This window comes from Pseudopipra pipra, chromosome 3, assembly GCF_036250125.1.
Source record: "Pseudopipra pipra isolate bDixPip1 chromosome 3, bDixPip1.hap1, whole genome shotgun sequence".
In the NCBI taxonomy this organism is placed as follows: Eukaryota; Metazoa; Chordata; class Aves; order Passeriformes; family Pipridae; genus Pseudopipra; species Pseudopipra pipra.
In genome coordinates this window covers 28568883-28581937 of record NC_087551.1, presented here as the reverse complement: position 1 = coordinate 28581937, position 13055 = coordinate 28568883, and the positions used below count along the sequence as shown (strand labels likewise).

Here is a 13055-nt window from a genome sequence, read left to right as displayed (position 1 = left end):
TGCAATAGTGACTGGGCTACTGTGATAGCCTTGTAGCTAGGGGTTTGGAGACCTGTGCAGAATGAGGGCAGACTTACTGATCCTGCTTGTCAGCCAGTGCTCTGCCTTGACAGATACCAGTGAGGCATAACCCAGTGAAGGAAAATCCACCAGAAGGGGAACTGCCTCCATCCCATGGGCTGAAGCTGGAGGGGTGTTCTTTAACCTGCTGCCAGGACCAGTGATACTCAAAGGTTTGTGTTACTTCCTCAGTGCCTCTGCTTCTTCTCTTGCTCTTAAGGGACTTTATGGTCTGAGGTGACCCATCCCTCATGTTGCCTTACTTTAGAACAGGGTTTCACAGCATACCCCTCTGGCAGCCAATTTAGGCTTTTGGAGTTTCGGTGAGTTGACAGCTCTGGAGTTAGAAGAAAAGAGACAGGCATGAGTCCAGCTGAAGGTAAGGAAGGAGCAGAGGTAGGGAAGGAAATAAAACAAAGAGCACAACCTTTGCTACCCAGAGCATCATCTCTGGGTAGGTGTGGGCTGCTACATAGGGTTCAATTGCCCTTTTTGCCTCAGGAGCAGAGGCTCCTTCCCTGCCTGATAGAGGCAGCCTAACGCCAAATTAATGTGTTATGTATTGCCTGGAAGAGCCTTGACCCTGCTGGAAGCTGACTCATGTGATCTTGGTCCTTAGATTTGCTGAGAGTTGCCCTGCAAAATGGCCAGCTGCCTCTGAACAAGTGAGAGAAGCTGTGACACTTCTTTGACCCTTGGATGGGCAATGAAGTGTCATTGTCGCTTTGCTTTCCAAAGGTAGAGGCTAATAGGTTTTATGGCTGCTGAGTTATCAATTTTTAGGATATAAAGGTGAAAAAAGAAGACAATTTCTTTCTTCACAGTCTAAAGACCTAACAAACAGCACTACAGGATTATCAATTCGTTCAGGTTCTTACCATGAAGCTATTGTTAGGCGCATTGTTCCTTTGGTTGCTCTCCTCAGAAGGTAAGTTTCTAAAGGCTCTTTGAAAATTGGAGTTGTGCAGTATTTGGGAATCTCTATTTTTAGTTATTGCAAGGTGGGTGTATAGCAGGAGTTTTAGAAGGAGGATTAAGAAAATCTGTGAGTGAAACTGTGATCTTACATGTGATTTTGCGTATGTTTGATAATTTTTTTGACAAAGATGCATGCATTGGTTTACGCTGTTCTGGGGATGAACTGTGTCTTAGGCAGGCACTAAAACTTTCTGGTGAGAAAAACATCATCAAATAATTAGGCTGTGAGATCTGTGCCAAAATGATGCAGAAATCTAAGCAAAGGACAGAGGTTTTCTCTGAATTTATAACTATGATCATCTTCTCTTTAGTGATAGAGGATTGTCTGAATGGTTAGGCAGCATCCTGTCATTCAAGGCATTGTTGTTCAGATTGCTGCAAGTTTCAGGGTAGGGGGAGCCTTTTTTCCCTATACTGGGTCTCCAAAGTCCATGTTTGGTGCCAGATGCCAGTTTTGTAGGACTGAAAATATTGTGTATGTTTTGGCTTTATTGGCTTTATGCTTCAGCTCTCTGCCTGTAAGAAAATAATGATAAATAGTAATAGTGCTTAGCCTTAACAGTAGGCTGGGATGATAAATATCTTCAGATATCAGGTGCTCTGATAACTGTTAGGATGCTTTGGTTCCTTAAGTAATGAGAAGAAATTATCATATCTGAGCTTTTTAATTTATGGAAAAAGATGCATAGTGGCTGCAGTTCCTCTGAAAACTTAATTCAGGAAAAAATGTGGATTGATAGCAGCCTGTAAGAATTATTTGTTGAAACAGATTAATTTTAAGAGCAAGGGAGGAAGAAATTAGAACATCTCTCCCAAATTTTGGGGAAATTTTCAGAAAAACAATTTGGTTTTGTTGAGAAAATTGAAAATACAAGCTAGAAATATTCAACGGTAGAGTAAGGGAGTAACTATAATATTGGGAGCTGCAGGAGTTTAAAAAGTCATCCTGTGGAAAGCATAAATCCAAAACAAACTAAGAAAACTGAATAGGTTAAAACATAATTAGCCAAGCCAAAAGTTAATCTGAGGGGAAACAATGAAGGAGTGAAAACCAATAAATCCTTTTTCAAATTCATCTGAAATATGGAGTCTGCAGGGCTGACTGTTGTATAAAAAAAGGCTGAAACCTGACAATTTCTTTTTTTAATGTTCTCTGCATAACAGCTTAAAAAAGGTCGTGCACTCAGAGCCTTTCAGCACAGGGGGCAAGAGGAGTAGCAGTTAAATCCTTGAACAAACTGATGGAAAATAGTAAAAGAACTGCCAGAATTAGATGGTATCCACTCAAGGGAGTGAGCCAAGTAGAAATATGAACATGTCCGTTGTAGTAGCTGTGATGCTCACATTGATCTGGATTGTCATGTGGGCTCTCCACATATATCAGAGCTGATCTGGATAAGGGGGCATTCTAGCTTGCTGATGCAAAACTATTCAGGATGCTCAGAATGAGAACTTAGTATAAGTTTTCTCCTTATATATTACTTTTATCTATGTGTAAACAATGATGAATTCTAAATAGGATCATGGAATCAACCGGGTTGGAAAAGACCTCCGAGATCATCAAGTCCAACCCTTGATCCAACACTGCTGCAGTTACTAGACCAGGGCACTAAGTGCTACATCCAATCTCATCTTAAAAACCTCCAGGGATGGAGAATCCACCACCTCCCTGGGCAGCCCGTTCCAGTGCCTGATTACTCTCTCTGTAAAAAATTTCTTCATAATATCCAACCTAAACCTCCCCTGGCACAGCTTAAGACCATGCCCTCTTGTCTTACTGATAGTTGCCTGGGAGAACAGACCAACCCCCACCTGGCTACACCCTCCTTTCAGGGAGTTGTAGAGAGTGATGAGGTCTCCTCTGAGCCTCCTCTTCTCCAGGCTAAACAACCCCAGCTCCCTCAGCCTTTCCTCACAGGACTTGTGCTTGAGTCCCTTCACCAGCCTTGCTGCTCTTCTCTGGACCTGCTCCAGCACCTCAATATCCTTCCTGAACTGAGGGGCCCAGAGCTGGACACAGTACTCCAGGTGTGGCCTCACCAATGCAGAGTACAGGGGAAGGATCACTTTTCTGGACCTGTTGACCACACTGTTCCTGATCCAGGCCAGGATGCCATTGGCCTTCTTGGCCACCTGGGCACACTGCTGGCTCATGTTCAGCTTCCTGTCAATCCAGACCCCCAGGTCCCTTTCTGCCTGGCAACTCTCCAGCCACTCTGTGCCCAGCCTGTAGCACTGCTTGGGGTTGTTGTGGTCAAAGTGTAGGACCCGGCACTTGACCTTGTTGAACCTCATCCCATTGGAATCAGACCATCTCTCCAGCTTGTCCAGGTCCCTCTGAAGAGCCCTCCTGCCTTCCAGCAGGTCGACACTCCCCCCCAACTTAGTGTCATCTGCAAATTTGCTAATGGTGGACTCAATCCCTTCATCCAGATCATCAATAAAGATATTAAACAGAACTGGCCCCAACACTGATCCCTGGGGGACACCACTAGTGACCGGCTGCCAACTGGATGCAGCACCGTTCACCACCACTCTCTGGGTCCGGCCCTCCAGCCAGTTCCTAACCCAGCAGAGAGTGCCCCTGTCCAAGCCGTGGGCTGCCAGCTTTTTCAGGAGTGTGCTGTGGGAGATGGTGTCAAAGGCTTTACTGAAGTCCAGGTAGACACATCCACAGCCTTCCCCTCATCCACCAGGTGGGTCACCTGATCATAAAAGGAGATGAGGTTGGTCAAACAGGACCTGCCCTTCCTAAACCCGTGCTGGCTGGGTCTGATCCCTTGTCCATCCTGTAGGTGCTGTGTGATTGCACTTAGGATGATCTGCTCCATAACCTTACCAGGCACTGAGGTCAGGCTGATGGGCCTGTAGTTTCCCAGGTCCTCCTTGCAGCCCTTTTTATGGATCAGCGTGACGTTTGCTAACTTTCAATCATCTGGGACCTCCCCAGTGAGCCAGGACTGTTGGTAGATGATGGAGAGCGGCTTGGCGAGCTCTTCCGCCAGCTCCCTCATCACTCTAGGATGGATTCCATCTGATCTCATAGACTTGTGAGGATCCAAGTGGCTCAGCAGGTCACTGACTGTTTCCTCCTGGATTACAGGGGGGCTATTCGGCTTCCTGTCTCTGTCTACCAGTTCCGGAAGCCAGTTGTCCTGGGGACAACCTGCCTTACTGTTGAAAACTGAGGCAAAGAAGGTGATAAGTACCTCAGCCTTTTCCTCATCTTTGGTAACTCTGTCCCCCCCCCGTCCAACAAAGAATGGAGGTTTTCCTTGCTCCTCCTTTTGCTATTGCTGTGTTTGTAGAAGCACTTCTTGTTATCCCCAGCAGAAGTGGCTAGATTGAGTTCAGATTGCGCCTTTGTCTCTCTAATTTTCTTTCTATATGACCTAACTATATTCCCAAATTCTTCATGAGTAGCCAGACCTTTTTTCCATAGTCGGTAAGTTCTCTTTTTTCCCCTAATTTCCTTCAAAATCTCCCTGTTCAACCAGGTAGGCCATCTTCCCCTCCAGCTTGCCTTTCAGCACGCTGGGACAGCCTGCTCTTGTGCATTCAAGACTTCCTCCTTGAAGCACATCCATCCCTCCTGGACCCCTTTGTTTTCAAGGGCTGTTTCCCAAGGTACCCTCTGAACCAGTCTTCTGAATAGGCCAAAAAGATAGATACTGCTTGATCCCAGAACACAGCTGTCTGAAAACATCAGTGCTAGCCACGGTCAGAGAGACAAATAATTTCATGAGTCAGGGAGAGAACAGCATAAAACTCATGTTGCTGCTGCTGTGTACAGGGCCATAGTTCACCCGCATCTTGACAGCTGTCTAGACTTTTCATCTCAAAAAAAGATGTGGAAAAACCTAGGAGGAGGATAAAGGGGAAGAGTGGTCAGACTTATGAAACCACTTCTACATGAGATCAAAGAGACTGACTCTTCAGCCTGGAAGAATGGATAGGTATATGATAAAGACGTACAGGCACATGCAAAATGGTAAATTTTGCAGAAATAGGGAAACGACTACTCTTTACAAGAACAACAAGTAAACAAATGATGTTATTAACATGTGAGAAGTACTTTTTTCCCAATAATTAAATGATAAAACACCCTTGCCAAAAGTGTGAAAGTGTTAGAAAAACAAATCGGCAGATCCATGGAAGAAGGGTCTCAGGGAGTTCTTCAACATTAAGTAATTCCTTTCTCAGGGAGCACAATAGCACAGATAGTTAGGAGGACAGTTATAGAATATAACTGCTGTTATATGGAAGTATATCTGTTTTCCTTATTCTCTGCCTAAGTATCTACATTTGGATGTTGTCAGAGGCAGAACTCCAGATTAGATGGACTTTCAGTCTTACATAGTAAAACTGTTCCCCCAACTCCCTGAATCCTGGAAATTGGAATTGGATCCTGTTTCTCCCTCGGTGTAACCTGTGGAAGTATTTTAAAATACAGTTGAAATTAGTGTTAAAATTCTCTAAGATACTGAGCTTCTGCAATAGATTTGTGTGATGCAAGCAAGTCCCTCATTGCTCGTGCCTCCAGTATCTCAAACAGAGCTGGGTTCTGGTTATTGTCCTGAGTAAAGCCTCATCAAAAAACACAGATTGAACAGGCAGAAATTTTAAATAAGATGTCCCACAACAGTCAGGCAGCAACTGTCTCAATCTTCTACCAACCACAATAAAAATAATATAAATTTGCAAATAGCTCATGGTTGAAACCTAAGTGGCAAAAATAATCTCCATATGGAAGTTGCTGACAGTTATCGAATAGGTCACGTAGTGTGGCACAGGAGAGACAGGCTGAGGTGGTCATGGGGAGCAGTATGGCTTCTGTCACCACACTGACCTCTGTATGCACCCATGTCCACAGAGGCTGCCCAGAGCTCTCTGCTTGTGCCAGGCACATCACCTCCTTGCAGTGGGATCACTGCTGGCTCCACTATACCTGCTGGGCTGAGCTGGCTCTGCATCTACTGTGTCACTGACATGGAAAAAAAAGATGTACAAGCCAGAAGTACTCAGCAAGGCTAAATATTCCGGAAATAGCTCCTGGATGTTAAAGGGCAATTATTCTAAGCACAGCAAGACCCTTCATGCTTTGAAGTTCAGCTGACCTAGGCCTTGTGACCATCTTTGTGGAAATTTTAGGATAAACCAAAATCTATGTGTGTAAATTCAAGTGTAATCTCAAGGGAAGAGAATAATGTTTACTGAAATAGCTATAGGCCCAACTTTTGGCACCACAGGCTATTTTGTCTGCTAACGCTCTCCACCAAGTGAAGAAATCGCAGCTGTTTCTGTATCACTATGGCAAGCTCACAAAGGTGTGATGCTCCCTGATTATGGAAGATGTAGATTAATGTGAATTGCTCCTTTCTAAGGACTTTCACCTTGCGCATGTTCAAATTACCCTAAATTTGGACAGAATAAGACTACATCAATATATTAAATGTGCTGAAGGGGAAAACAGTCAGAGAAGACCTGTGGAGGATAGAGTTGGTTGAGGAGATCTGCAAGCAGTTCATCACCTGTGCCTATGAATTCATTGCATTCCACTAATTTCAACAGGTTTCATCTGCTTATGATAACTAAAAGGTTATTCTAGCATAGCAAAACCAAAGAAAATTTATTTGGTTGTTGGGATGAGCCTCAACTTGGGAAAGTAGGGCAGATGAGAAAGGTGCCTCCTCTCAGGATTCTGTGGTTTTAGGTATATTTAGTCTTCTGAAACTTTTTTTCCTACAGTAAAAAAATATAATTCATTCTTTTAATGTTTTTAAGGTAATGCAGATGATCTGGAAGAATATGGGAAACTAGAGGTAAAGTATGAGTACAGCTTCCTTTTTTTTACTATTTTTGACACCTATCATTGCTTCTCAGGCTGTTGCTTCCTCTGAGTCAGGCAGAAGAAGAAAAGATACAGCCTGGTGCCCTAAACTGCTTCTGCAAAGAATAAATGCTAAGTGAATGAGTTGGCAATGTGATAGTACAGCTGCAAGATTACAGTACCTAGTCAGGAAATAAGGTTTTCTCTGAGCAATGTTTGTTATTAGGTTGTGCCTCCTGTATGTTGGTCGACTGTGGTTAGCACTTCTTCCTAGATGCTCTGTTGCTCTCCTACAAACAACAAGACTAAACCTTTCCTTGCTCTATAATGGTGCAAAGTATGTGCACCATTAAAGTCCATCAGCTGGGCAGTAGGGAGTGTGTGGGGACTGTGGTGGCCCCTGTCACAATACAGATTTCACCTTTATGTGGTGATGATGGTCAGCTGGCCAGACATGGCCATAGTAACCCGGGGGCAAGGGGTTGTCTTTCATATCTCCATTTAAAGCACTAGATGTTGGGCTATACCTACAGTAAGGATGTAGGATGGCACTGAATAATGTTCCTAGTGGTACTGAGCTGTGTCTCATGCTGATTGAATAGTATCACTTGCATCCTTGCCTTCTCTGATCACCTGGCCAGGTGTTGCCAGTTATTAAGGAGCCAGAATTGGTTCATTTTGCTTTTCCTGTTGCATATTGAAGATGTAACTTTTTCCAAAATTAGGTGCCCTTTGGCACATGAAGATGTGGGCAACAGCTGTCCTTATGACCTCTTCCAGATTAAGCACTCACTGTTTGCAGCAATCAGTTAACAGCATGTGTTCAGCACATTTCATTGTTTGCTCAGGCCCAGTTCTGTGGCAGTTGGTAAGAAAACGGAGCAGAAAGTGTTGTTTTGGAACAGTGGATTGAAAACACAGCTGTCTGGATCTGTGTTCCCATGTATCCCTAACAGAGGTGTAATTGTTCTTTAAAATTGTTTACACGAGTAAAATCTTGGTTCTGTGTGAGAATGGAGCCATAGGACCCCTTTTTCCACAAATTTCCTGGTTAGATTGAAGAAGTTAACTGTATTTGTTTGTTTATGTCAAAGGCTCTAAGAAGCTTGCAGTTTTCATGTGAGCAGGCGACATTCCCTGAGACCCTTTCATCTTCAGGTTTGTGTTTGATATTGTCCTTGCTGAGGCTTTCCCTCTCAAAATTATTTGTGAATGGGCTGGGGCAGAAATCAGCTGTTCCAGGAGATGCATATGTTTGGGATGTGACTAAAGTGGAGATAGGCTCTGTAAAGTCCTTTACCTTTTTGTTGTATTCATGATTTCTTTTCTGCTTCACTTTCTTCAGCTGGTAATTGGGGATGCCACTTACTTAAATAATTCACAATAGTGTTTGTTTTATCTTCTCTTGCTTGATGGTTGAACATTTCAGTGCCCCTAAATATCCAAGGTATTTACTGAATACCCAAGTAAAATTTCTCATCCTCTCTGATGAATTTAAAGCCTGAAATCAAAATTATCATGATGAGTATAAACTTCTTACATTTTAGTCAATTTTGTTATGTTTTAGTATCCTGGTGAATGTAACTTTCTCTCAAGATTACTGTTCATTTTTGGTGGTATTTTTTTTAACCTGAAGTTGTCTTCTTTTCCTCAGTTCATGCTCTAAGGCCAGCTGACATTAAAACAGTCACTGCAATAGGAAATTTTCAAAGAGTAAGTACAAGCAGGAAGTGTGCTGAACGTGACCCATTTCCTCCACCATGATGATGAAGCAAGGTGATGCAGTTTGGGGTCCCAGTTAGGACATTCTGGACCTGAATCTTTCCACGAGCATCAAAGACTTCTGGTGAAAAAATGACTGGAAATACCTGTTGTTCAGTGTTCCAGTATACCCTGAGTCTAAAAATAGCCAGCTGACTTCATGCAGGAGGAAATGTGATCACAGTACTCCTGCAGAGAACCATGATATTTGATTAGAGTGCTTGGATGTTCCTAACAAAGAGTATAACAGATTGGATAACTGGAAGAAAAAGCTGGGAAAATTCAAACTGGAAAAAGTACAAATTGTTGAGAAACGTGGTAGATTTTCCATCTCATTGAGTGTTTTCTATAGAGACTGGTTTCCTATCTAGAAGGCAGAAGGTCTACAAGGATCACAAAGATTTGCTTCTGATGTATAGATCACTGGGTAAAGTTTTCCTGCTGTTCTAATCTAATCTGCAGCCAGAACTGGATGATCTTTACTTGTCTTAATAGTTGAAAGCCAAATTAAAAACATTTAACCACAATTCTCAGGCTTTGAGGAAGTGTAGAAATGCCTGTGGAGCAAAAATTGATAGCTATTGCCAGGGCTGCAGCTATGAAAAATAGGGGAGATTCTCCCTTATCACTAAACAACTTTCAGCTTTGAGATGGTATTCATCAAGACATCATACTTTTCTTTTAGAAAATCAGCACTCCTGGACTCCTTGTGAATACTGCTTTTGAAGAAAATAATTGTTCTGAATGCCAAGGTGCTTCATCTCTATCAGATGCATGGCCCTTTAGAGCAAGGGCTAATGTCTTTGTTGCTAGTGGATGGTGCCATAGAAAAGCATAAATGATCTTCTTTACAGGAATGTCTGCTTTCCTAGAGCAAACATATGTAATTGTCTCCTCTTCAAACTCTCTGAAATCAGTGAAGTTCCTCTGTTGATGTCAAGGGTTGTTTTTTTTAACAGACACCATTCTGACTGAGTGCCATGTAAATTATCTAAATGACTTCAGGTCATGTCTTTTGTTGAAAAAGAGTAGAACTAGCTGCAGAGAAATTTGGTTTAGAACAGCATTTCATTTGATGGCATTTGATTTCAGCTATTTAAACTTTATTTGAAGCCATATGTAAAAAAAAAATTAATGAAAGCAGAGACTAAGAAAGGATTACAAGAATATGAAAATACACTGTAATAGGGAAGCTTTGGAAAATAATTTAAATCTGTGACTGATTACAACACAGTGATGAAGAATATGTAGAAAACAATACTATCTATAACAGGAGTGGAACACGATAGGGGAACAGCATATGTAGGTCTAGTTTACACTTTGTTGCTTAATGTTATTCTTATGGCTTCTTTGTTCACAGACACCAGGATCTGTTGAGGATTTACTCCAAAGGTAACAATAAACTGTTAGTATTTACAAGTGTCATTATACTAATCTATACAGTATCACAGTGCAGGAATTAGGCCCAAGCAATTCTTATTATTGTTTTCTAGAGAGGAGGAGAAAATCTATTTAAAATATAAAGGATTTTGAGACACTGTAACTTTCCCTGACCATAGGTAACAGAAATTCTTTGTACTTATGCAAGATATAGAACTAACTCAGGGTTGCAATAACCTTGATTAAGAATCATTGCTACATGATGAATCCTAGGTAATAAATATCATAATTCACTAGTTAGAGACCAGAAAGTAGGGATTTATCAAAGCAAAGAAAGAACCCAGAAGTCCTGATACCCTGACCTCTGTTTGACTGATTCCCAGTGCTTCATGGACAAGCATTACCCTGTTTTCTTCCATGCCCCCTTAACAGATCTAAATCAATGAATGAACATAATGCTAAACCTTGTAGTTGAAAGTCTGTGTAGCTCTTGAGTCACAGCATTCCAGATGAGGATTTAGCCATGCCCAGATAAACTTTAAAAGGCTAATTTTTCTTATGATTGCATAAACATCTGTGTCCACTTGTAGCTGGGTGTACACAGAGAGGTCCCTGCATCACTTGTACTTATGCATGAGCACAAGTACTGCAACATGCAGAGCTCAGAGAGACACAAAAAAAATGAGCTCTAAGACAGTGTTCTTACTCAGCAGTAGCTGATGACATGACAGTTTTCGGGAAAGAAAGGCCCCATTCTTACTTCCAGCAGCTGCCATGAATACACACTCTGAGATGGAGCATAAGTAATAAGAAATTGCGGCTGTGCTGTAATAGAATTTTTCTTTGAGAAATGGAATAACAGGAACTTCCTGTTTTCTCTCCCCTTTCTATAGCACAGGAAAGAGCTTCCTTGAAGTAAGCGTGAAAACTTTAGCAGGTGCGTCTTTCTGTCACACTTAAAACTTGAGCAAATTGATTTAACAGCTCACTGGCGGGAGCTCCAGGCTCTGCTGGGCTGCAGAGCAGGTGCAGCACAAGCACACTGCAGGGGAGTAAGGGACACTTGAGGGATGGTGTAGCTGGGGGACATGAGTACAGTCATCCTGGGTTACCCATGCTGGCTTCAGAGAGACCATCTGGGTAGGCAAATAGCAGTGAAGAAGGCATGCCACAGGCTGCTGCAAGATTCTTAAATGCCCAACTGGGGGTTTTGGGCTGCTATTACTACCCATGATACAGTCTCTTCAGGTGTGTGCTTGCTGCCCATGCTAGCTCAGTGAAATCTTGTGTGAGTTTGCCTGTCCAGTGCTGCCATGCGTTTAGGATTTACACTGGGGCTGCCAAAGATGCACCACATCTCTGAATTCATCACCTATCAGCTGGTTCCAGCTGGCTCTGAAGGCAGCCTTTACTTGTTTGAAGGGCAGTGCAAGTAAAACCTTCAGGTCCACTGAAATGCTGAGTAACATATATTTCCATGATGCTTCTCTCAAAATCATCTTCCTAGTGTCTTAACTCTTCGACATCATCTCTATTTCCCTGTGAAAGGGGTTTGAAACCTGGCAACTCATCAGTTCTTCAGGAGGTTGCCTCTGTAGCCCTTTCCAGTACCTTCATCTCTATAGCTGCCTGTATTTAAGTCCACCTACACTACTTGAGAGATGAGAATGGAGGTTTCTGCCCTGTGTCTGGAGGCAAACTCAGACATGAAGCCTTCACTTCTAAAGGTGAAGAGCAAAACCAGGAAGAACAGCTGCAGAGGGCCTTGGGCATACCTCTCATGTCTGCCAAAAGATCACCAGACTTTACGTGTCTGGCTGTTCTAGTTCTGTTGGGTTTATAATGAAACAGCAGAGTAGCAGTCCGTTGGATGCAGAAATCACCTAACCTGTGTTTTGTCATTCAGTTCTCATTAGCAGTTTTAATCCCACGGTCCTACACCTGTCCCCTCTGCCGGACACAATGGGAGCAACGTCAGGCAGTCAAGCCGTGTAAGTCTGAGGGGCTTTTGGCTGGGCAGTTTTACAGGTGATTTACAGATTTACAGCTGGAAATGTGGAGGATGGAAACCTTTGATGCTGGAGCACTTCAATGGACACAGAATATGTTCAGTACCAGCAGAGGCTGCATAAACAGTCCAGGGACAGACCCTGCCACTGTCGCTCAATTTCCACCTCTCAGAATCAGGACGAACAAAGCCCAGTGTGTGCTTTGGGGTCTGGATCACCTGCCTTAACATCATGTCTCCTCTTTACACTGCAAAACAAATTTTTGGCTCAAATAGAGTTAGAGGTGTGCCTACCAAGCTGTGTCTGCTGTTTTCTCCTAAGTGCACATGTCTAAAAGTGAGATACTTGAATATGAGCTAATCACCCCAGGCTCTCTGTGTAGCACAGATGTCTAATCTTAACACATTTAGGAGAGAAAAGATTAATCCAACCTGAAGCCTTAAATGTCATTTGATTTAATGGTAAAAAATCAGCCTAAGCTTTACCCTTACTGACGTTTTCATAGTTTCTCTCTTCCTTTCTGCTTTACAGAGACCTCCTACATCAAGCTAAAGAAATAGTGGAGCTCATGAAAGAGAATCAGGTTTGTTTAAAGCACAGGACAATTCAGAAAGCATGGTGTTGAAGCAGAAAAAGGCAGAAAAGTGATTTAATGCTTTAAACAGCACTCAAAAATCTTTTCAAAACAGAGAATGCTGTTTCTTGAGGTTAATAGACTTCGGTCTTTCTGTGCCTTTCAAGTAAAGAGTTTTGTTCTTGAAAGTATCCTACCTTGTTTACATTTGTAAGAGTGGCTGAAGAGTTTGGTAGGGAAGCCAATATGTTTATTTTCTGCTGGCTAAGGATGTGAGATCTCTGCTAGCTACACTCTGTAACCGTGCCAGTGTTTCTGAGAAGCCAACCCAAAATAATAATTCTTAGTATTTGTCTCTTCAGTTCTTTTTTGGTCTTTTAAGAACATGTTTTCAAAAAGGACAGTAAAGGCCTAGATATGCTTTGACTGATGCTGGTGAGAGCTTGAATTATCACTCATGGCT

The 13055-nt window shown here is 42.5% G+C and overlaps 1 protein-coding gene across 1 annotated transcript in view; it reads left to right on the top strand.

The window, feature by feature from the left end:
• The first annotated feature begins 698 nt into the window (after positions 1-698).
• The window catches only part of PLB1 (phospholipase B1), an 81200-nt gene continuing 68843 nt past the window's right edge, over positions 699-13055 (top strand). Inside the window, exons 1-8 of the mRNA XM_064648432.1 lie at positions 699-988; positions 6823-6860; positions 7963-8026; positions 8523-8581; positions 9990-10021; positions 10903-10946; positions 11916-12000; positions 12550-12601. Coding sequence (XP_064504502.1) covers positions 940-988; positions 6823-6860; positions 7963-8026; positions 8523-8581; positions 9990-10021; positions 10903-10946; positions 11916-12000; positions 12550-12601 — 423 coding nt within the window. The 5' untranslated portion in view covers positions 699-939. The remainder of the gene's footprint in view (positions 989-6822; positions 6861-7962; positions 8027-8522; positions 8582-9989; positions 10022-10902; positions 10947-11915; positions 12001-12549; positions 12602-13055) is intronic.